This window comes from Aspergillus homomorphus, assembly GCF_003184865.1.
Source record: "Aspergillus homomorphus CBS 101889 unplaced genomic scaffold BO97scaffold_25, whole genome shotgun sequence".
NCBI classification, from domain to species: domain Eukaryota; kingdom Fungi; phylum Ascomycota; class Eurotiomycetes; order Eurotiales; family Aspergillaceae; genus Aspergillus; species Aspergillus homomorphus.
Window position 1 is genome coordinate 160,784 of NW_020291911.1, and position 24,128 is coordinate 184,911.

General features: G+C 51.4%; 5 protein-coding genes across 5 annotated transcripts; 2 read left to right on the top strand and 3 right to left on the bottom strand.

The window, feature by feature from the left end:
* Positions 1-6,324: 6,324 nt before the first annotated feature.
* BO97DRAFT_425936 (phospholipid-translocating P-type ATPase domain-containing protein) lies at positions 6,325-11,020 on the bottom strand (the record flags this gene model as incomplete). The annotated part of the gene is made up of 4 exons (XM_025697103.1): positions 6,325-7,234; positions 7,286-7,515; positions 7,571-10,504; positions 10,568-11,020. 4 exons carry the CDS (start codon positions 11,018-11,020, stop codon positions 6,325-6,327), a joined length of 4,527 nt encoding a protein of 1,508 aa, XP_025550134.1.
* Positions 11,021-14,457: 3,437 nt separating this feature from the next.
* On the top strand, positions 14,458-16,913 carry BO97DRAFT_109430 (uncharacterized protein). The gene is made up of 7 exons (XM_025689893.1): positions 14,458-15,400; positions 15,455-15,556; positions 15,605-15,657; positions 15,720-15,849; positions 15,902-15,977; positions 16,028-16,181; positions 16,230-16,913. Exons 1-7 carry the CDS (start codon positions 14,533-14,535, stop codon positions 16,878-16,880), a joined length of 2,034 nt encoding a protein of 677 aa, XP_025550135.1. The 5' UTR covers positions 14,458-14,532; the 3' UTR covers positions 16,881-16,913.
* A 628-nt stretch (positions 16,914-17,541) lies between these two features.
* BO97DRAFT_371350 (H(+)-transporting V1 sector ATPase subunit E) lies at positions 17,542-19,070 on the bottom strand. The gene is made up of 3 exons (XM_025692813.1): positions 18,677-19,070; positions 18,056-18,567; positions 17,542-17,975 (listed from the first exon to the last, which is right to left on the bottom strand). Exons 1-3 carry the CDS (start codon positions 18,707-18,709, stop codon positions 17,825-17,827), a joined length of 696 nt encoding a protein of 231 aa, XP_025550136.1. The 5' UTR covers positions 18,710-19,070; the 3' UTR covers positions 17,542-17,824.
* Positions 19,071-19,229: 159 nt separating this feature from the next.
* On the top strand, positions 19,230-21,618 carry BO97DRAFT_392947 (DUF803 domain protein). The gene is made up of 4 exons (XM_025693897.1): positions 19,230-19,471; positions 19,553-19,690; positions 19,751-19,843; positions 19,901-21,618. The coding sequence occupies exons 1-4, from the start codon at positions 19,430-19,432 to the stop codon at positions 21,449-21,451; spliced, it is 1,824 nt and encodes a 607-aa protein (XP_025550137.1). The 5' UTR covers positions 19,230-19,429; the 3' UTR covers positions 21,452-21,618.
* Positions 21,619-22,764: 1,146 nt separating this feature from the next.
* BO97DRAFT_415489 (SRF-TF-domain-containing protein) lies at positions 22,765-23,693 on the bottom strand (the record flags this gene model as incomplete). Its single annotated transcript, XM_025696395.1, has 3 exons — positions 22,765-23,046; positions 23,113-23,247; positions 23,445-23,693. 3 exons carry the CDS (start codon positions 23,691-23,693, stop codon positions 22,765-22,767), a joined length of 666 nt encoding a protein of 221 aa, XP_025550138.1.
* Between the last annotated feature and the right edge of the window lie 435 nt (positions 23,694-24,128).

Genomic DNA, 24,128 nt, shown 5'->3' on the forward strand with positions numbered 1-24,128 from the left:
CGCTACCCGAAGCTCCGCCAAGTTGATCAGTGAGTGACCTTTGGCAGCGCTCTGGTGAAGTCCTTGCACATCGAAAAATCGGTACGGGCTGAGAAGTTCGCTCTGGTGCCATGGGCGAGCGCGAAGTCGAGCCATATTGGGCCCGTCTTGCAACTTGCCATCGTAGAATGCAGAGCTGGGATATGCACTAATCTCGGGATGCATACGATACTGGATATCGAGTAGATGCACATCCCTGGGATTGTTGGCTTGCATTCTGACGAACAGACTCTGCTCATACTGGAACTTGGAAGCGACCTTCGAGAGAACCGTAGGCGGCAACTGCTTCGGATCACCGACCAGGATACACTTCGAACATCCGTACTTCAAGGGGATCAGAGCGCTCAGCTCAATCGACTGCGCTGCTTCATCGATGACAACAGTCTCGAACTCAATACTCAGGTTCTGGAACATCTCATGCCCACTTCCGCTGAGAGTCGCGCAAATGACGTGAGCGCCATCGATGATCTCCTGCTGAATACGCCTTCTATTTAGATCAGCATCACGCGCCGCGGAATGGTTCTTGTCTCGAGCGTTGTCAATTTCCTGGCTTAGTTGTGTCTTTTTCTTTTTGTATAGGTCGTTTTCCCTTTCCAACTCTTCAGGTACAGGCAAGCCCTGAGCCCGGCACTGATCCATTTTGGCACGTGTTTCTTTGAAGGCCGTATCAGCAGCTTTATGCTCCATGTAGATCTTCTGCAGATCTCTTTCACCAGAGTCTTTGTTATTTGTCTGGCTCAGTCTCGCATTGACCAGCTCATCCAAGGTGACGTCCAGCACATTCGTATTTATGGCATCACTTCTTCCGAGACGAATGACGGAGAGCTTCTCCTGGCGACCGTTTATGGTTTTGACACCGTCCTTAAATCTCATAACTAATTCGTCAACAGCGGCATTACTGGGAGCGCAGACAAGTAGCTTCTTCGATGTCGTGGTCCTTCCACCAGGCCTGGCGTTTGCAGAAGCCAATGGACGTGAAATGGCAACACCTTGATTGCCGAGCACGCCGCTAAGAAGAGCACCTACGAGGGCCACAATCGTCTTTGTCTTTCCGGAACCTGGAGGACCTTGGATGAGCGTGAAGGCGTCATTATCCAGTGCAGACTTGATTGCCTTCGCCTGCGCAGGATTGACGTTGTAGTTGTCGGAGATGGGCTTGAGACTCGCATCGGAATACTTGAGAATAGGTGACGGTTTCGCTTTGATAATCTCTTCGCAAAGATCATAGTATTGGAGTGCCATGAGTGCACCGTATTCACGCTCGAGAGGAGTCATAGAGGTGATCTTTGCGCCTCGGAGGGAGGTACCAGGCCCAAGAGAGTTGATGAAGGGGTTGCCTGGATTGACCCGATAGGAAATCTCGACGGTTCCTTTCTTCCTCTTAATTCCAGAGACTCTGGCCAGACAATGAGGTGCGGACGAATCCGTTGTCGGCGACTGAGATTTAGAGAGCAAAACAATGTCTGCTTCTCCAATACCGAAATCTTTAGCTTCGAGAGCCGATACGGCGGTATTCACTTCCACAAAGGAGTCCACAGACAATCTGGTAGCGACCTTGATCTCGAATGGCTTGAATGAGCCTTCTTCCTTTGACGATTGAAATCCCTGCCAGGCTTCCAGAATGAGAAGAGGCTCAAAGGTTCTCTGATACTCAATGGGGTCTCTAAAGGCATTGGAGACTAGACTGTAATCCGTTCGTCCGGAATTCGGGGGAAGATCACCATTAGCAAAGAAATCCCAGCCGAGGATCGTACGGTGCAGGGAGGACAGATCTGGGGCTAATCGTGCTCTCATATCTTTGGCTGACCGAACTTGCTTAATCTTCTTTACAGGGCCCTGTTGTTTCAAGGACATGCGCTTGCTCTCCTCATAAGCCTTGACAGCGTCGGGCTTCGAGCGTGCCTTGGCGCCGAAAAGCTCCTTGTCAAGCTCGTCTTCGCTTTCGGATTCGGATTCTGATCCTGAGGAAACCATCATACTGTCAGCAGGAGTGTGATCCTTGCCTTTGACGCCTAGACCAAGCAAGCCCGAGCCCTGTTCGGCGGTTTGCTCAGCGACGCCAATTGCCGGCTGGTTCCTCTTCAATCGTGCCAGCATCTCCAAGTCACGCTTCTTCTTCGCCTCCCTCTCTTTCTCCCGCTTCTCACGGAAAGCCTGGATCGACACGCTCGGCTTCAGTGGAGCTGGAGCTGGCTTGGGAATGGCAGGCAGTGCCTTTGCCGCTCTCTCCGCTCTCCTCTTGGCTTCGGCGGCAAGTCTCTCCTTATTCAATTCGACAGATCGTGACATCTGCAAGAGGACATCGTCCGGAATATTGTCATCGAACTCATCAGCGGACTTCGGGCTGGGAGTCGCCGTCGGATCGACTGGTTTCGCGAACGCTGTGATCATACTTTGCTTCTTGAGGCTCGCTGTTGATGCGGTGACAATGGGTTTCTTGTAATAAGCTTCCAGGGCTTGCACAAGCTCTGCCTTCTCCCGTGGTGTCAATATCGTCTTCACGGTAAAGTTCACTGCGACGCCTTCTATAAAGCTCAACGCATCCTGCTTAACAGTCGTGACGCTGAGCTCACCTAACCGTCGCAGGATCTTCGATACAAGGCCGACCAATGTTGTCGCCAGGTACTCGTCCTTTAAGCGAAGCCATTTTACCATTGCGCTCATGGTTGTAGTTGCAGCCTTGAGGAAATTCTCACGCGCAGAACTTTCTGCGCTTGGGTCTGCATCAACAACAGCGCTTAGAAAAACACCATATTGATCGAAGAGAAGGTCGGCGAACTGAATGCTGTCACGGCAAAATTCTAACATGACGGCTTTATCATTGCCTCGGAGGTGCCATGATTCAGTGCAGTCAAAGATCGTAGTCAACGCTTGCCATAAATACTCCCATAGCTTTTGAAGAGAAAGTATCTCCCGTCGGTCTGCCAATTTACGGGTTCTAAGCATACCTGTTTGGCTATCGCACAGGATGTCGACGATGTCTGTTCCCGTGTGCAACATCCTTGGCGCGGACGCAAAGGTCTTCATGTTCGAGATACGTCGGAAAGACCAGCTCAGTCCATACATAGTGGTCGTGAAGAACGATTGCAGCAGATGTGAAATTGCATCTCTTCGGGCGGACTGGCCACTAACGTTTTTGATCAGGTCCACAGCAGCTTGGTATGTGTCCAAGTCAGCTGCAAATAAAGCAGAGATTAAAGCACTGCTGGTATCTTGACTCCTGAACAACTCGTCTAGATGCTCGGGCTTGAAATCTGCAAGACGCTCGATAATTTGACACGACAAATTGGTCAAATGGCCGTAAATCACGTTGAAGTGTGTTTTCTCTGGGCTTGCCTCTCCTTTCGTGGGAAACTTCTCGAGGCCGACCAGGGGCAAGATACCAAGTAGAGCGGATGTTGAGAGAGCCAGGTTATCCTCGTGTAAGTGTCTAACGACTGCATCCCAGATCGTAGCTGAATATGTACTAACTCCATGTTGGAGGGTGTTCTGGTGCAGGATGACTTCGTAGTCACTCTTTAGGGACTGGCATTCCAAAGCAAGTGTATTACGGATGACATCCATACACAAGGATGTGATTTCCCGCTGGAGCGACTGTTCAACTGCAAACTGTGGGGGGCGCAGTATCCTTTCAATGTTTGCGCTTACAACACCTAGCGTTTCGGATAGTACGATGCGAGCCACGGAGCCTCTGGAGGATTCGTGGTCGGTGAAACTGCGAAGGGTATGGAGTAGGATAACCAGACCGGTATGGAAGCAATGGTACCTGGCCAGGTTGGGGAACCGTGAGTCTTGCAATCGATCGAGAAGTTGATAGACAAGGGATCTGCAAGCTGAGGGCTGATGTGCGCCCTTGAGTGACGACATGAACGGACTAATCCATGATAACATATCTTTCATAGCCGACTTCTCGAACGGCTCACCCTCCGTGGCCTGCATCAGGAATGCGTCCAGCTGAGGGTTGTAGAACACAAGTTCAATGAGAGCTTGAGGTGAGATTGTCTGCATGGCATCCCAGAAATCGATCGGCGCTTTCTCTAGAAAGATCTGTATCGTGTTGAGTAGAAAGCGTAAGCCCGGTGAAGGAATACCGAGGTGGTCCACAGACAGACGACAGGGATCAATTTCGAGAGCGCGAAGATGGTGGGTGATTTGGTCCTTATCCAGCCTTTTCACTACGAGTTGCATGCCACGCCACAGCCGTTGAATGACAGCTACCTGAGCCGGCTGCTGAGACGCAGTTCTTAGTGCATCAAGAAGACCTTCCTTGATCGCCCAGTCGAATTCTTCGGTAGTCGGAGGGCGAGAATAGCGCATCCAGGAATGAATAGCCCAGAAGCTGCGACTCTGATTTGATTCAAACAGGAAACGAGTGACAGCGGGAATGTAATCGGAGACTTTCAAACTGCGTTTTGTTTGGATCAACCGGAATGGCTCGTCAAAGTATTCCTGCAGAAGACTATCACTGCGCAGCATGGCATCACAACTCAGGGTCTCGAAGATCGAGAGCAAAGATGCCCGGTCCAGGACATGGAGTCCGATTTCTTGAGGGGGAACCTGTTTAAGCTGGGCTGTTGCCGCGGCTAAGTTCCTTGTGATTCGCTTGATGTCCCATTCGTCCAGCATGCGGGAAAATTTCTCGATATCCTCATCATCGTAGTTCTCTTTAAGCTGCTCCATCAACCAGATCTTACCCGTGTAATATTGCTTGATGCAAAAATCACATTTCTCAAGCGAGTCGTCGAGCTTCCGCCATATCCAAGACTGTAGCTCTTCGACGCCTTCCTGATTGTATGCCAGAATTCGCATGCACGACAGGAACTTCTCCTTGCGGGTGTTGGCCTCCGTGACTATTTCTTGAACCGATTTCCCCGACTCGTCGACCTGGCTAAGATCGTCGTATCGTGCGTGGTCGTCGTCATGTTGTCTAGGACACAGGATATGAATAGCATCAGGAAGAGACTGTAGCTCTCTGTAGACAAACAAACAAGCTCAGTCAGTGACTAGTCCATGAAAAAGTTAGGCGTAGATGGCAGGAAGTGAGTACGGACCCGACGACATCCATGACCTCCATGGCGACTATGATCCGGGGAGAACCCGGAGGCGATGTATTTGAGAAGACCCTCTTCAGATATTAAGAGAAAGTGAAAATCAGTCCGCAACAATCTTGTGTATGAGCATGGCTTCTGTGTGGCAAGGTAAGGGCAGCTGGTAGTTGCGGAGGGCTGCGTGGTGGAAGAGATTCAGGTGTCATAAGCACATCAGGTTGAGTGACAAATAAAAGAGGCAATTTGACTCTCCCGATTTGACGCAAGGCTTCCCCTCCTGCTGCGTTCCGAACAACGCCCGACCTGATCAGAAATTGTCCGGATTAACTTGACGGAGGTGGAAGTGATTCCCTCGATAGGTACAATTGTAGAGTTAATCAGTGCAGTCCCTTCTGGGCGATATGATTGGCTAGATATGAAGGCGGTGATTCCTGCCCATAATCCACTTAACGCGCAAAGACGCGCCTTCCGATTTGGCGGCGGACAGGACGGCCGCCTCCAGGCCAGTACGTACAGTATGTGAATACTGTGGATTATCTAGTCGACCCCTTGTTTAATTAGGTGATGTAGATAGTATCCTGAGTCTACAATGAACCTCGTCATGTCCGCCAGTTGTTTTTATGAAGACTTCAACGTGAACACTACTATTACATAGATTTTCAGGTCGCACAATGTGTTCTCATGGAGCTGCTTACTAGAATTCAACAGAACCTATGGCCCAGCCTCACATTATAATCATTTCCACGTGCCGACTCCAGGGTACATATTACCATTCAATGGTACAAGTGCATGAAATGTTCCAATTAAGATAAAGGGAAAAGAGAAACAGTGCTCAGTCGACTGAATGCGTATGCAGAGAAACGCTTTTGTACAGATGAAGTAGGGGGTTGGGTATGCTGAGGAACTGAGAAGTGGAAAGCTGGTCGAAGCGCCATGACACCTAGGTCAGGTGTAAGAAAAGAGCTTGGAGAATCGAAGCACTGCTGAAGTGATGCAGTGATGAACAGGAGGTAAAGAGAGCCAATTGCGCCGAAACGTTCAACCGTGGTGCCAAACGCCTTCTATCGTGGAATATGGGTAATCTACTCGTCAGACAAAAAAACAAGAGAACAGGGTGAAGATATGGACAGGAAAGCGGACAAAGGGTCGTTGCAGGGAATTCACTCCTGGCGTGCTGTTGTTAGGTAGAAAGGAAGGTGCAAAAAATCGATATATGTACGGTATAGGCTGTATGGTATCAAATCGCATGCAATGGTGGATCATGAGGGCTTTTGAGAGGGCTGTCGGGTTCTTGAACCTTGGGATATGAGAGCTCCCGCGTCAAATGTCCGGACTGTTCGAAGTCCTGGCTCACTTCAAATGTGGGCGGAACTCGGTCAAACGAATGTCGTGTTCGCTCTGATGAATAATGAATATAATCCACTGGTTGAGGGTGGGGTAATCGGGTAGTGTCAAGGCTAGAAGCATAGGTTGTTCCGCTGCTGCCATTCTTGCTGTGTGACTTGTGGGTGCGAATTGTCGGAGGATAGGACGGTGAGAATATCTGCTGCTCATCCGAGAAAGGATCGTGCTTCAAAGTGGGCTGTATCGGTTTCACAATCTCCGAAGATGACGATGACTCGTCGCTGGACATTGTAGCTGCTGCCGCCTTTTCAGCTGCTCGAGGCGGGACATAGGCTTCATACTGATCCAAAAACTTGAACTTTCCTTGAGAGACCTGCTCGCGTATGATGTCGACATCAAGCGGAAAGAAGACCTTCTGAAAAGATTTTACAGCGAACCGAGGCAGCAGGCATATCATGACAGTAAGCAATAGGACAACCCAGAACGACAGTGCACTGTAAACTTCGAGACCGGCGTGAAGGAAAGTGGTTGACGCTTCGAGTGAAGAGTAAATACCAGTCCAGAGGAAGATAAGAAGGGAGCTGATGCCGTTGATCATGACTGTAAGCCAATCCCACCGGTAGGAATTCATCAAAATGTAGCCATTGCTTGCGAAAACGGCGCTGGTGCCAACCAGGATACCCATGCGTGTTCGATCGTTAATATTCAGGCCATTGTGATGCACAAATGTTGCAGGACTGTATAGGAGGTATGGCATGAAAAAGCAAATGATGGACTGGTACAGACCATCAGCCATATATAACCTGGAATCGGTTAGTACCAATGGTAATTGCAAATATCACAGGTAACCATACCAAAATTTGAGCTGTGACCACTCTTTTCGCTCGATACCTCTCATATAAAGTTGGGGCACAGCTAATGATACCTTGTCATCAACATCCTGGTCGAAGATGCCCATCAGGATCACAGGAAGCGAGGTAAAGGCGACGTTGACAAGCACAATGTAGGTATAGTCAAAAAGATACGAGCCATCGTAATCATTATAGATGGAGTACCAGAAGAGCGCGAGTGTCCAGACCAAGTTCTAGGAAGAGGGAATCATCAGCGCACGTAACCATTGGATCGGCATGGCGACTTACCTTATAAAAGAAGTTTGCGATTGTCTCCGCCATGCGACGATATGAATACCTTCCGTGAACAAGGACAAGACGCTGCAGAAATCGAAATTGCCCGATGGCGTAGTCCGACGACATGGCTGCTTGTCTGCCTTCTTCACCAATGATTCCGACACCAACATCTGCCTCCTGAATCATGGCTACATCATTGGCACCATCTCCGATGGAAAGGGCCATGATGTCTAAACCATTTTTGACCATACGTACGACTGCTGCTTTCTGAGCAGGGCTCACCCGACAGCATAAGACGGATTTGCATTGTTTGCACAACAAAAGGAAGCGTTGTTTCCGTTCTTCATCGAGCATCAGTTTGAGAGTCTCGCCATCGATGACAACGGCATGCGTGGCGGCGGGTGGCCTGTGGTCACCCCGTGCAGCGATCAACTCTTCATCGGAGCCGGTCATTCCAAATCGTTCCAGCTGTTTGTCTAGCTCTTGTGATGCCCGCTGCGGCTGATCACTGGGAATGTTGAAGACAATAAGTTCCATATCATTATCGAGGAGGTTGCATGAGAAGCCGATGTTGATGGCTGTCTCGACTTTATCACCGGTCAGGACCCACAGTTTGATACCGGCTTCCGCAAGCAGAGAAATAGTGTCTGGGACACCATCTTGAAGTCTGTCTTCGATTGCTGTGCCGCCTATAAGCATAAGGTCCTGTTCGATATTACTGGCGACTTCCTCTAGCTTTTCTTCGCGATCAGTGAGCGCAGCAGCGGCGAGATCATGTTCCTTGCTCCAAGCCAGATATTCCTCTTCGCTGAGCTCACGATCCGCCACACACAGGGTCCGCAGACCTTCGCTAGCAAACATTTCAAGGTGCTGAGCAGTTTGCTTGCGCAGCTCCTGTTGCTTGCCTGGTGCTAAGCGCGAGTAGATAATACTATCCGCACCTTTGCAGAAGAGCCGTATGCTGCCATCGGGCATTCGGATGATTGCACTCATGCGTTTTCTCGTGGAATTGAATTCCAAAGTATTTAGAACGGTATATGTCCTTTCCTCGCCCAAGATATTCACGATCAGGTCATCGTTTGACCTCCCGAGGACGGTAAAGCCGCAGTCTCTCGCCGTGCCTACCAGGGCAGCCTCATCGGGAGACTGTGCTTGAAATTCGATCTGAGGGGGATCTCCAGGGGTATGCTCTGTGATAACAGTATGACAGACAGCAAGCGTGAGCATAAAGTGTTCCGTTGCTCTCCTCTGGGCTTCACCAGAGTGACCGTCCAGGTCTGCAACGAAGTCTGGCGAGATGAAAGTTAAGCTTTCGTCACGTAAGTATGGATTGTCATACATGTTGCGAAGCATGCCAATCATCTTCACTGTGTCCGCGGCCAGCTTTTTCCTGGCATTGGCAGCCATTGCATCGGCATCGCCTCCTTCTCGCCGGACGATTCCAATTTGAGCTTCTGTGAAAGCTTCACCATAGGACACGCCATTGATTGTACATTTCTTGAAATCCATGACGTTCTGGGTCAGAGTGCCTGTCTTATCGGAGAAGATGTACTCGATCTGTCCAACATCGTCTGAAATGTTCCAGGATTTTGGAATACACGAGATCCCCAGTTTCTCATAGTACATGAAGACGTCGCTATGAATGAAAACTGCCTGGATAGTGCGAACAATTTCCAGTGAGATATAAAGCGAAATCGGAACCAGGTTCTGAAATAGGATTAAGGCGACCCAAAATGTAATAAAACCAGTAACGGCCGGGGTGCTTCCATATGACCCGAAGTCGAAATAATCTAAGGACCTGTGAGACGAACCCCACGCGGCTCCGTTGGCAATACCGCAAATAAGGCACATGACAAACAAGATGACAAAGTTATAGATGACATTCCAATTGAGATCTTTGGCCAGTCTCGGTCGTTTGGAAGGGGTCACACCCGAGTTCAACATGACCTTTGTCTCCTCACCGGTGAAGAGAACCACGCCAAGGGCCCACTCAGTATTGCGAAGAGAGCAACCACGAAGAAGTAAATTGTTGATCGTCACAGGTTCCACCATCTCTCGTCGAGGCGCGTCGGGGTAATCCGAATCGCGCTGATCCCAGCGCAAAGCACCATTATAAGCATAGAGATTAGGATGTGGGGCCTCGCTATCGATCACGAATTCAGCCTTCTCGCAATCTCGGGCATGTCTGACTTGGCGGCCACAGTGTAAAGCGTGTCGGACTTTGAGATTCGTTTCTCCGTCTAAACTTTTCGTTTCCACGTAGCAAGCACCGTCGGGGTCAGACGTCGAAAGCAAGATAATATCGGCGGGAACCTGATCTCCGTTATATAATCGAACATAGTCGCCTACTTGAATGTTTTTCCAGTAATCACGTTTGAATCTTGCTTTTCCCAGGGTCTGCTTCGACATATCGACTATGCTTCCGCCTTTCTTTGGTGGAGTCGCAGATGCATCTTGTCCCGCAGTCTGATATCCTGAAGCTTTGTCCGGCATCGATCGGTAATCAACATCGGCAGCCGGGAGGGGCCAGTCGGGTCGGGCCTCGGGTGTAAAGTTCTGAACCGGTGTCATTTGAATGGCCTCCTCTTCACGTTGCGAGGCGAAAGAGGCACGCGGAGATATTGTGGACATGAAAGTTGCGCGTCGGTTATCGCTAGCTGGTTGGGGGGCATTCTTCTGCTGAATCAAAGCCTTCATTGCCCTATATGTGGAGACAGTAGCTCTAGTGCAAGCCTTCTTGAATCGGCGCCACAAGGAGATCTGATCTTCGGTCGAGTTCACATTGGTCCAGTCTATTAGGCGATATACAGGCGTGTTGTTGAGCTCATTGTCCAAAATGGTACGGCGGAAATCTTCAATGGCATCTTTGAGCGAGGTGAGCACGACAATGACGATCAACGGAACAGTATTCACCGCAGGCGAAGCGACACCGAAGATGGAGAAGAACTATGAACGGGCGTGAGCTTAACGTATCGAAAGACCTAAGGGGAAGGGAGGTAAAGAACATACACCAAGGATGATGATAAACAGGAAGTAGATATTGGCAATGTTCTGGAACTGGAACCAAAGGTTTTTCGGTACGAATGACAAGGGTGTATATTTGGCCGTGCGAATCTTGTTCCTGGGGTATTCCATCTTCGGGCGTCCATCTTCATCTCTCTCGCTCTCGGGAATCGGAATGTTGAAGTAGACCGTTCTATTACTCGGTGGTGTCGGGCCCGCAGGACTCTGGGGCAGTGGGGGAGGCGGGTCGTCCACAGCTGGTTGTAGCTTTTCTTCCTTGACATCTGGGCGCTTGTGCAGTCGATCTATTATTGAGACTCGTTTTCGCGCTCCGCCTGAGCCGGCAACTCGTTGGGTTGCCCATCGTTGGCGCTTTGTTGGTTTGGAGACATTACTGCTTGCCTCGCGAGCCTCGTTGTCGGACTCAATGCTATCTGCGCCTAAATCGACAGAAGCCATTTAGGCTACTTGGGACCCTATTGTGGGCATAAAATAGGCACCGTGTTGTTCGGAAGGATGGAGGGAGGGCATCCGCATCAACGAGCTGGACCCCGGCCGCGCAGCCCGCTCGCGAGTTGATTTGTTTATACCGTAACGGAGTCGGAGTCAGATCGTAAGCGTAAGGAGTCAGAATAGGCTCGATTCGAATCAATAAATTGCGGATAATAGCGACAGGACCGAATGGGACGAGGGAGGGGTGTGCTCAAGTGTACGTCACGGCGATGCGAAAAGGTAAGGAGTGTCAATAACACCAAGGAGATTCACAAACACAGGGTAATAGCAGTCAGGACGGCGAAACGAGCGGAGGGGGGGAGAGGAGGGAAGTCAAGATCACCCACGATGAGCCATCCGTGTGCCATGAACGAATGAATAAAACAATGCAGGGGAAAAAAAGACTAAAGAATCAATAAAAACCACAAGTAGACTGGAAGAACCGGCCTCTGCGGAAGAAAGAGTCAAGGAGGCTTAAGGACAGACAGTGTTCGTTCGGTCTCTTTCTCATGGAACCCCCAGCCGACGGACCATTGGGGGAGGGAGGGGGCGACGGCGGCGGCGGCGAGTCGGGAAACGAGAGAGGTACCGTATTAAATTACTAGGGCGGAACGCGGACGCAGTACCAAGCTGTCAACTTCCGTCAACCCCAATACACGGTATTTATTGCATTCGGGGAATGCCAGAGTTTTCTAAAAAAGTCACTGGATCAACCCAGTTGATACTGCTTACATTAGAAAGGAGGTAGTTAGCTAACAAGTCAGCCAGGTTCAAAGTGCTTGGTAACTAAGCTTGGTGATTTCGGAGAACATGGATCTTGCTTGCTCCCTGCCACAAACTGGCGACAGACAGATCCAACAGATACTGATTTGATACGAGTCTGGCACTTCGATGATCTACTTACTACCCCCTTCGCTTGATCGCTACCACTTTTGATCAGCTTTTATTGGCAGATATAGCCCAAGCGACTCTTTAGGCTCGCACACGATGGGAGGTCGCTGATCCTCAGATTCCATCGGCTCATAATGCATATCCTGCTTAACATGGCTCAACATACTATAGGGAGGGAAGTTCGACCAGCAACAACCACAACCCAGCCTCGCCTTAGACCGTGGACAAGCCACGCTGGCATGCGCAGGATTTGTGATTATCAGTCCCTGCGTAGATGGTCAAGATGTCAATCAACATTGCATCGTGCCTCTAAGCCCAGTCTCACTGCCTCGAGATCTCACACCTTTTCCAATGCATCATCCACCACTATCGGGCCAATGGCGCTGAAATGGCCTTTATCGGCCCCCTCCCCCCTGGGTCCATGCACGACAGCAGCCATGCTGCCATGCATACCATCAGAACAGACGAATCGCCCGGGAATGTGAGAGTCAACGAGTCTCCCGGACGATATTGCTTAAGTATTTCTGGAAGTTATGCTTGCTGATCTGGTTGCTTCCATCAAGGTAGGGCGAGTGGATGTATCGATTACTTTATCAATACCGGATTACCGAGCTTTCTGGGCTTTCTGGAAGGGACCCAGGGACTGGCCGTCTTAGTCGAACCGGGCCTGAAACAGACTAAGGCCGTCCGGGACGGCACATGCTGATGCCAGCCATGGATACGCTCCACCCAACGGAGCGCGGAGATGTACCACATCCTATTTCCGTAGGACTAGCCCGACACTCAAAAGAGTCAGCTCACCGGTGGAATCTATTCAATTGTATTGTTGCATTCATTAGTCGTTAGTGCCGAGTGCGCAATGCGCATTGCCTAAGACCCCCCAAACTTATATCCGTTCGGCTATCGGATACAATGGCTATCCGCTTGCACCTTGGGATCATACATTTATGCCCTCGTCCACCCCCTTTTTTTGTTGCTCTCTTCTCTGCATCTTGGCTGCTGGTCAAGACCAATGGAGAGTAACCGCTGCCAGATACAGTTTGGTATGGTCCCATCCCTATTGCGCGTAGACAATCTAGTAGTCCCGCGAACTTGCATTGGCATTGTGTTCCTTCGTGGGGATTAGTGAGGAGTCGATCATCATCCAGCGTTGTACCCGGTCGGAGTGTTTCAGTGATCAGTTTCAAGCCAGGACAGTTGACGCGCAAAATGAACGGACTTGATCTTCTGCACTGGTTCAGGTTCTCTGGACGAGATTTAAAATAGCTTCACCTCTCACAATCAGCTCCAGTCTTGTCTATGCTTTCCTGGCACTGCGATTCGTTCCGGGCAGAGAGGCTGGGCAACGGTTCCATCACCATAGCCCCATCTGCTAAAGTACTATTTGCGCTCGCGCCCACGCTATGGGGAGTACATCCTTTCCTCGAAATATGATGCATGAGACTTTGCCATTCATCACATCTTAGTTACTCATGGTCATTCGGTCACAGACTCTGGCTCAGGCACCTAAGATTTGATTCATATCATGGCAGTGTCAGACCTAGCTTTGGTCGTGAGATTTTTCCCATCTGACAACCGAGAGAAACTTCACCACGACTGAAGTGGACGAAAGCAACACTGACACTAACCTGGCCGAGCCTGGCGGGAAGGAATGAATATGACACCGACAGGATAGATCGGCCACGAACCCGTGTGGAGACGAAAGTTATAACTACCAGGCACAGTGTTGTCGGCACGGCGTACTAACCCTTAGATCTGCACCGCTCCCAACCCCTGGGCCACATCCGAGAGCGATCAGACAGGAAGGATTCCAAGCTAGGAATATGAAGTGTCCCCGTTGTTCCACCGGATCAAAAAGGTGTGGATGGATAATGTCCTAAAGGCGAGAGACTCGTCGCCCTCACAATGTGAACAGACAGCCATTATCTCTTCTTCGCAGGTTTCTTTGGCCCCCTTGGAGGGGCATGCTGACCAGGAAAAGCTGGTGTTGGGGTCGGAAAGAGCAAACAAAGACGATTTAAGGCTAGAGCGAATTTTTATTTCACCTGTGGATGTCAATATTTCGAGAGAAACCGTATCTTTAGTACCTGTATGATCAATCCATACAATAATGCAATAATGGCCGTAATGATATTCTGCCCTGGGAAATTGGGAACATCGGAAGGATCCCCCACAATCATTTATCTGAATATTGTGCCACTAGGTGCCCACCCCTACATAACGGTTATGGTGCATGGGGAAAAAGCTGACGCATCACCTCAAAAGATGGGCGAGACCATCATAATAATCTGAAACAGAGAAACAGCAAACGACTGGGCGGTGCCTTCTCCGGGGCTTCCAGGCTGGAGACAAGGCAAAATCCATCCGGTTTTGTCGGACTCGAAACTAACTAAAAATATGGACAGCTTAGTCATTTCCTTTGTTGGGCAAAATGTACACTGTCGTATCATGTGACTTCGCGAAGGGCAGTAACGCGCCCCGACGTGTGCCGCCGTAGGAATAGATAGCGGAGATCTAAACTGAACAAAGCATGCGGGTCATCCTTGACAGCGTCATCTCAGTGTGCCCCTCAAAACACACTGCCTAGCATGCGGCGCATCAGCAGTTACTTCACGCGCCCTGCGTACGCTGTAAATTTTGAAAGCAAGCAAGACGTCAGCCAGGAGCCTCCGCCCAAAGATCCTCCACCCAAAGATCCGAGTCCGGCCCCTCCGCACTCTTCCCCCCTCACCGAGATATCGTCATCTTTCTTCTCCAGAGATGGCTCGACGCCTCCACGAAGACCGGGGCTGAAACCACCCACTTTGCCATCACCGCCTATCAAAGATGGGGCTGAAGGCGACGATCAAGATGGTGATTTCCCGCCTCCGGGGAGTATGCTATCAGGATCGAGCTTCAACGCCTCGCAGCGGGTTGTCAGGGACGGCAAAGAGGTGGTGATCGGCTCCGATGGAGAGGATACAGATTCCATAGGCTCATTCGAGTCTCCGGAAGACCTACTCATGAGATTCACTAAGCCGAACCATTCTTCGCATTCCCCAGAGCTCGGAAAGAGTGCTCGTTCTGGCCGTACTACCTCGGCAAAGACCGGTGTCCTGGCCCGCCTAGAAAAGCCCGCCCCATCGTACAAAAACACCCTTGATTCCCTTGTCACTGCTGCAGTTGACGATCAAGAGACCGAAGCGGGTATCGCCAAGCTGAGGGCGTCCTTTGAGAAGGCAGATAATGAATCCACTCGTCGGAGAGGACAGCTACATGAAGGAATCCTAACCTCAGCTCTGGGTGACGACGATGATGAGATGGATATGCACCGTCTACTTCACGCACTGCGAAGGACAGATGCTTTTGATGCCACCAAGGCATGGCATTTTTTCGATTTTAAGGAGGAATTGCCTCCTGCGCTTCCGTTTCCTGAACATCGCATCAGTCCGAGATCATATTTGACATCTTTAACAGGTAGGTGTAACTCTCCTTGGGGACCCCTGCTCGGTCAGAACTCACCAGTCACAGCGAATCACTCGAGAGAGCGAGCGTTTCATTCCGGTATCGTGGATTTCGCCCTGTCGAGGTCAGTCTTGCCTGACGAGGTGATCTCATGGATCTTCCACTCTAGTGAGTCTTCTAGAGCATCAAGCTGGTCGCACTGCTAATCTCCTTCAGTACCCATGGAGCCGCAGGACAGCGTCAGACATGCCTATTGCCGGGCTATCAGGGTGATATACTTCCTTTCATGCTAGGCTCTTCGCAGTCTCAACTGACTATTTGGTGACTACAGAATACAAATGCCCAACACATTAAAGCGCTGATTAGACCGGACGATTTCCGCAAGCTTTTCGAGCGATTGGGGGCTGTTTCGAATGCACTAGCTGTTCATGAGCCGATCGTCCCAGACGCAAATCCCAAGGGCAAGGAGAACCAACATCGAAGCGAGACTTAACAAACGTTAACCAGTCACAGACTATCTACAAACTATCTCACGGCACCAAGGTTTGGTGTTATCTGTTCTAGATCTGATCTGCGGTGCGGCCGATTTGTATGTTTCCAGAACCCCGTTCCCTGCAATAAAGGCTGATCGACCTATAGATTCGCAGACGACACCCGAGAATATCTGCTGAATGTATTATTCCGGCTGACGCTCGACGTTACTCTGACCGGAGTCCCCACCATCAGCTCTGAAATCGAAAGGACCATCCTCACGGTTCTAGAGAGCGCTTCGGAGGGCACAGTGGATGACTTGGTAAGGCCGAACCATCAGGGAGACATTCTAGTGTACTGACAACTCTAGATGTATCGGGTTTGCACATCCACACTCGACACATTCAAGGATGCCAATTTCCAAAGCCGCCTCCTGAAGCATATCTTGCCCGAGACCGACTGGATCGCTACGATCCGCTGCCGCCTAGCCGTATCTTTCTTACTCGGTGACCCAGCGCCTCTGCGCGAGCCACTGAACCAGCTGCTCAGCCTGACACGCATCGCAGACATCCTCAAACGAGACATATTCGACGTCAAGAAATACAAAGGAAAGGATAAGCCCGAGTACGATTACGGGGAGCTCCTCGCCATCACCTCGCTCCTCAACATCGCCGTCGATTCAGGACGGTTTGAGGCAGAGTTTGCGGACCGCGAGGCGGAAAGAGCCTTCAACGCGCAGGTCGATGCCGTTGCCGACCGTCTCAAGAAGATCTTCACCTCCATCGAGGACTCCGGCGCATCGCACCTGAAGCGGACTCTGGCGAAGGAAGCTCTTGAGATGCTACACTACCGGGTCGTCTATAGCGTTAGGACACGACCGCGTCCGAAGAAATCGATTTACGGGATCATTGAAGCGCGGGATTATGACCAGAAGGTCTTCAAGCGATTCGTCCCCGCAAAGAAAGCTGCTGTTGTTGATACGGAGATGCCGATCCGACGGCATGAGGTCCCTCCCCGATGAAGGATGCCGCTCTTGTGGTATGTTCTTTCCGAGTATCATCGCCGTCCTGATCAACGATGTGGTTGTTACCCATCTTCGGGCCACTGCGGAGACCTTCCATGCAGCTCCTGGCAGCATGCCAGCAGGTTATATGGTACTAGCTCGCCAGGCCCACTTCGCAAGTGCAGCGCAATGTCACAAGCTGCTGGTCTACGTGCCCCCGACTCATCCCATAATAGCACCAATGCGCAGTGCAGCATTATGGATCAGCATCCTTACAGCATGTCCACAATTGCAAAGCTATCGCAACGACTCGGCCCTCCGCAAGCATTGCACTAGATATCGACAGTTTAATATGCTTCCAAACGTGACGAGCCTCTTGCCTGATTGCTTGTGATCCCTGATCCATTCTGCGCCAGTCAGTACATACGGTGGTTGTTGGGAACTGCTGGGTATGTAATGTAACAGTATACATCGGGCAAAGGCGTCTGGTGCAGTAGCTCGACAAATTCAAGGGAGAGGATTGAGCAGCAGCTGTAGTTGACCAGAGCAGAGACAACCCCTCGGGCTCACAGGTCTATCAATTACAGGTTCATAGAACGTTATTTTCTGTTCCCGTGTTCACCCCCACCCCCTTTCTGCAGGAATCCAAACTTCAAATCAGTTTCCATAAGTAATATCTATCCCAGTATACGATCGTACTTTGCAAGGGGCGAGGCACTGTCGCTGCGACTACACACACCCACGATATAGAAACTAGACAGCACAAGTTGAAAAGCGTAAAATCATCATTCGGCTCGAATTGAACTCCAGACAGCCACGAATAGCAGAAAACGAAGGGGGGCCTGTATACAGAGCTGGAACGATCTTCAAAGAAGAGGCAACGGGTAGATAGATACAGAGGTGATGCAACGGGACAAATATAGCAAGACGAGATAGTTCTAAAGGGTCTCCGAAACGTCCACCTAGTCATAGAACCTGCGGTTTGTGTTCTTGCCGAAGAGCGTCTCTCGAACGGCGGGCAGAGCATCGATCTCGAGCAGACGCAGGCGCTCCTCGAACGTGTTGCTGATCTCGATCTTGCCCTGACCGCCAACGATCACGACACCACCCGCACTGTAGCGACAAGAATAAGAGATCAGTAACCGTACAGCCCGGGAAACTAAACAGAAAAGACAAAGGGGAGCGAAACTCACGATCCTTCAGGCAGGTGCTCCTCGTCATCCAGCTCGACAGTGACCTCCTTGCCGACGGTCTCGTGGAACTCCTTCTCAGCGGCCTCGATGGCCTTCCTGATGGTCTCGAAGTCCTGCTTGCGCGACCGCACGGCGACCTTCTCCTCGTTCAAAGCGTACAGACCCTCGAGGATCAGACTCTTGAGCACGGTCTCGTACTTCTCGGCGTCCTTGGCGGCGATGCCGGAGATCTGGTCGCGGGCCTGCTGGAACAGCTCGTCGAGGAGCTCCTGGCGGGCGGAGAGGACGCGCAGGCGGGTGCGGTTGGCCAGGGTGGAGCGGGTGATCTGTTGGGACATGGCGGCCTGCTTGAACTTCTTCTCGTACTGGGTGTCAATGGCCGCGGTCTCCTGGCGGACCAGCTTCGACTTCTCGATGGCGAACTCCTCGTCCGCCTTCAATTGGATCTCCCGCGCCTTCTCCACCGCTTCCTGCCGGATGAACGCCGTCATCTTGCGGAGCTCGCCCGCAACCTATTTTCCGAGATGGAGGTGGTGAGTTTCGGTGTGCCCCCGAGAATGGCTTGCCCTCCCTGGCGGGGAACGAGCATGGGGGAGGGGGGGGGGACTGGCTGCTGCGCACCTGATCATCGGAAAGAGCATGACTTTGCGACATGGTGACGGTGTGTTGATCAAGTCTGATGAGAGACAAGAATGAAAGAGGGGGCGAAAGGTGGATAAGTTATGATATCGGAGGGGGAGGAGGGTTGTGTCGTGGATAGGTTAGGTTAGGTTAGGTATGTTGAGGGCCGTTCGAGCTTCCCGATGCGGAGGAGTGTTCTGGTGGAGCACAAGGAGGAGAGAAAGAGAGACAACGTCAGCCTGATAGTGACTCCCGACCGGGTACTGATAGTGATTGATTGATTGATTGATTGTTCGTTCAACCAGCACCACCAGAAAATAGGGGAGGGTCAGAAGGTAATACCATGCAGAAAGAATATACTCACCTGGTCGTAGAGAATCGGAATGTGGTTGAGGGAAGGAGGGGCAGGGAAGGGAAGAAGCAGCAGAGCAAGCAACAACAGCAGCAGCAGCAGCAGCAGGAGGGAAACGTTGCACTTGGCGGGATCTGCTGATCGGATCGCAGCTTGGCGGCTCTTCTTCATTCTCCCTCCGCCCCAAATTGCCCCCCTCGACTTCCTTCTTCCACCCTCTTGTAACGACCCTTCCGCTCCTTACTCCTGTTCTGAAAATCCCCTCAAGCCCTCATCTGTCATTACCATCGTCTTCCGTCAGACAATGGAGTTTGGACTGTCTGGCTGTCCCTATCCAGTCTGAGTGTGTCTGGTCTCTCGTCCCCCCGCTCAGTAACCAATGCACGAGGACATCCTTCGCGATGGGCAATCTCGGTGACCTGTCGCCTCAGGGGAGCGTCGCGGTTGGTTTTTCTCTGCTTATCAGCGACGATTGCTTGGACATTTGCGACGGATCATTGAGCTAACCCGCATCGTGCTGCTAGGTTGGAGTCATTGTCGGGTTGATCTCGACCAGTCTCCAGGCTATCGGACTGACCCTCCAACGCAAATCGCATATCCTCGAGGACGAGAAACACCCGTACGATCTACGTCGACCGCCCTATAAACGTCGGAGATGGCAGGTGCGCAGCACATGTTCCCGTTCCGATGCCTTGCAATTGTCTGATAACGCGCTCTTATAGCTGGGTATGCTCATGTTCGTGGTTGCGAACATTGTTGGCAGTACTATACAAATCACAACCCTTCCGCTCCCCGTACTCTCGACACTCCAAGCAGTCAGTCTCCAGCCCCGAGATAACGCTCATTGAGCCTCACTAATACCCCGCCCGTAGTCCGGTCTCGTCTTCAACACTATCTTCGCCACTTTGATCCTCGGTGAAGCGTTCACCAGATACTCTTTATTGGGCACACTGCTGGTCTGCATTGGTGCATTGCTCATCGCGGTATTTGGAGCCGTCGGAGAGCCGGCGCATACGCTTGATCAGCTTTTGGGGCTCTTACAGCGGCGGAATTTTATTCTCTGGATGGCAGGTACGGCTGTGATAGTGCTGGCTATCTACGCAGGGTCCAAGTTGCTCGAATTCCTGACGTCACCTTCCCGGTCCAAGCATACAGGATCGCGTGGTTCATACCGGGCCCTGCAGATGTCCCCCGGGCGTGTCCGTTTGATACGCGGGCTTTCATTTGGCATGATCAGCGGGATTCTGTCCGCGCATACTCTCTTGCTTGCAAAATCGGCTGTCGAGCTGCTGGTTCGAACAGTCGTAGACCGCGTCAACCAGTTCAATCGATGGCAGTCCTGGGTCATCTTGCTTGCCATGATAGCGCTTGCTCTGTCCCAGCTCTTCTACCTACATCGGGGACTGAAGCTGTGCAGTACCAGCATCCTGTATCCGTTTGTCTTCTGCGTCTATAACATTATTGCTATCATAGATGGTCTGATTTATTTCCAACAAATGTCCCAGCTGGCAGGCTTCCATGCTGGACTAATTGCGCTGGGAACTATTGTTCTCTTGAGTGGAGTACTCTGCCTGTCATGGCGGTTGGAGGATATCGACAGTCACGCCGCCGTGACCGTGGCCGGGCCAACGCAAACTGGCCTGGGTCCAGGGATGGCCGTCGTTGAAGAGCACCCGACATCACCGGTTGGCTTGGGACTGGACGGCGAAGGGGCGTCAGAGCGTGAGCCACTTTTACAGACAGCTCACCTCCCTCGCCGCACCCCACACCAACGGGCACCCAGCCTACCTCTGTTGCATGCGCCATTGACCCATCGAGACTCGACAACGGATGTGGACCCTGCTTCCATCTGGGCCGAGCTCGACGATTCGGACTACGAATACGCCGCATTTGCCTTACGGTCCGGTCAGCACAAGCGCGCCTCGGCCGGTTCCTTTCCCTCGCGACCTCGAATTCGAAGCGGGGCCACTTCCCTACGTAACAGCGTACTCCGGGGGCCCCGCCGCTCCAGCACCAATCCTGTGGGCCAGCCGCACACCTCGAACCAACGCAAGAACCTCTATTCCATTCACGACCGCCAAAAACAACGGCGAACATCCGCACCCGCCTCCGAAAACCGCCAGCTCCATCTCTCCCGGCCGGGAATTTCCAGTGGCCTCGGTGCACGAATGTCAGGATACGGCGCGCAGGACGAACGAAGCGACAGCCTCGTCTCTCCTAGTCACCGTCGCCATGGATCCTTCTATCAATCAGCCGGCACACCCGGCAACGATGGAGACGAGGGCGGAGCCCTCCTCGCTGGTCCGAGGAGAGCTCTCCGCCAGGCATGGGGAAGCCTACAACGCCTTACGCGCTGGCGTCGCCTCCCGCCCGACCCTGATCCCGATCTGGAGGCTCACCCGGACGACCATCTCGAACAATAGCCATTCTTCTTGTTTCTTGTTCTTACCTTCCTTTCATAGACCTCTACAGGACAGGAGCATCACCATATATGCCTCGAACCGTAGACCCACAAAGCCTATCACTTAATGTACAACAATCCATACATTTTATACCTACTATACTTGCAACCGCCACCAGATTAATACACCATCTTGCCGCTGGAACCTTTATACAGTGCCCGAGTAATATCCCTAGTAGAAGTATCACGGCCAGCTACCTCCTTCGTAGTGCCCTCAACTCGAAGAATCATCAATAAAAATAAGTACACGCGATCTCATGCCCTCCACTTGGCGCAAACCAAACCAAACCCACCCTCCAAAATTCAACGCAGAATATCAATAGGCGGATTCAATCCGGAATACGCAGAATTCACGACTAGGACGATACAGAGAGGAAGAGGGAGAAAAGGTACCCTAATATACGCTAAGATAGTAACGAATCTCAAGGATTGATCATACATGGCATTGGCCTGCCCCAAAGGAGAAGGGGAAGTAATAATGAGAGAAGGAGTAAGAATTAAGTCAAATGCATGGGTGGATATGAGTGTGTGTCTGGTTGGAGAGGAAATGACAATTTATGATAAGAACACATAAACACGCGCGCGCATACACGCATTGCACAATCAGAGCAAACAAAACAAAGAACCACTTCGCCCGCAAAGAAGAAAAAAGGTTCAACAGACACAGAAGAGAAGAAGAAAAAAAAGAAAAGCACCAGAAACACCGCCACTTCCCAGCGTTCGTCTAGGAAAGACATTAGTAGATGAATGGAAAACAGGAAAGAAATCAATGTATCGCCTGGGAACCTTCCCAGATTTCGGAATGCATCCTTCATGATTCGATCATCCATCCATTCTGGCCTTCTGATTTTTGTTTTCTGTATCTCGATTCATTTTTTTCTGTTTTATAGGCTGTTTGGCATTTATGGTGAATCAGGCAAATATAGCAGACGCGATCTTGCCAATACCGCGATCAGCGTGACTTTGGATTGCATGCAGCACCAACTGTTCGGGGATATACAGAGTATGAAAAAAAGACATTGGAATCATCCCTGCTCTTGAATTCTGGATTGCTTTCGGGCATACAGTGTAAACCGGAATTTTCACCTTTTTTTGGGGGGGTTTTCGTTTCGGAAGTGTGCCAAATAGGTGGGAACAAATCGTCTGGGTATCAAAGAATGGCCGTGGAGGAGCAAGAGTTGCGCGGGCTGATGAAGATTGACGAGGATGCGAACAGCTTGCCTGGGCTCCTCAGGTTCCTTAGAGCGCGCGGCAGGAGAAGCTCAAAGCCACAGCTTATGCGGTGGGCTGGTGCTGGGGGGGCATCCGATTGCCTACAGGCATGCCAGGATATTGTTGTCCTGCTTGCTGCTGCTGCTGCTGGAGATTCTGGTAGTAGGCCATCTGCTGCTGCTGCTCATTCGTCATGTAGCCGGGGTGCATGCCTGCAGGGCGGGGGATGTTCGACTGCTGAGGGTTGACGTTGGCGTGGCTGACGTCTTCGGGTGTCTCAGCAGGCACCTCGGGGGCATCAACGCCGTTCTCATTGGCGGTCGGGTCGGGAGCGTTGAGACAAGCCTGCGATGAAAAGCTATGAGTCAACCGAGCTCAATTGAATGAGACATTGGCGAACGCCACACTTACCTGAATCAGGTTCTTGCCCTCAGGCTTGGTCACCAGTGGTTGAAGCTTCGGGGTGGTGAAGGTATACACGAGACCGGTCTCAGACACGACCAGAAGCAGTACTTGAGTGCCAGTCAGGACGGAGAGCTCATATGCCTATTTTGCGACCGCCGGGTTGCGTCAGTACTGGTGGAGAGAATGGGAACATTGACTTCACGCGACCATCACGAATTGTTGCAGGATCTCGAGCCAATGCAGCGACAAAGACGAACACTCGCGAATTGTGAAGCATTGCAAACGAGGGAAAGAAAAAGAAGGCGTTTGATGGGGGAAGAGACGCGCAAAGCACGTACCTTCTTCATGATACCCGCCTTCCGCTTGGAGAAGGTGATGTGGCGACGCGACTTATCCTGAATGAACTTGATCTCAATCTTTCTGCGCTCGCGACCCGGCTTGTCATCATCATCGTCGTCGTCGTCGGCAGCGCTCATGCGAGAGCGTTTGGTGCCGCGGTTGTCAACGGCGCCGTTACCGGCGGCCTGCTGCAGGTCGTCCTGAGTAGGGGAAGGGTTCTCTTCACCGACGGCGGTGATGTCGGCCATGGTGGAATGAGGTGTAAAGAAAAGGGAAAAGACGGGGCGAAAAGAAAACGGTTTGAGGAGGTAGAGTGAGGAAGGAAGATACTGGGGGACGTGAAGACAAATGCCCAAAGAGGAATGATGCTTTTGAGGGGGAGGGAGAATGACCAAATCGAGTAACGCGTTTGCTTCGCAGGGTTTGGGTTCAGGACGAGAAGGAAAGAGAAACGGGGGAGGAGAAGGTCGAAGAAGGCAAAGTGCCGGTTAGGACAGGCAGGCGGTCAGTCACGTGGATCTGGGCTGGTCTGAGGGGACTGCCGGGGCAGATTACTAAGTACGGTAAGGGTCTTGTACCGGATGGATGATGCTGCATGGCCACCATTCTTCTTCTTCCTTCCAGTTCTTCTTCCATAATCCCTTTCTTAGAGCAGACACCTGTCATCTTATCTAGCAGGGCAT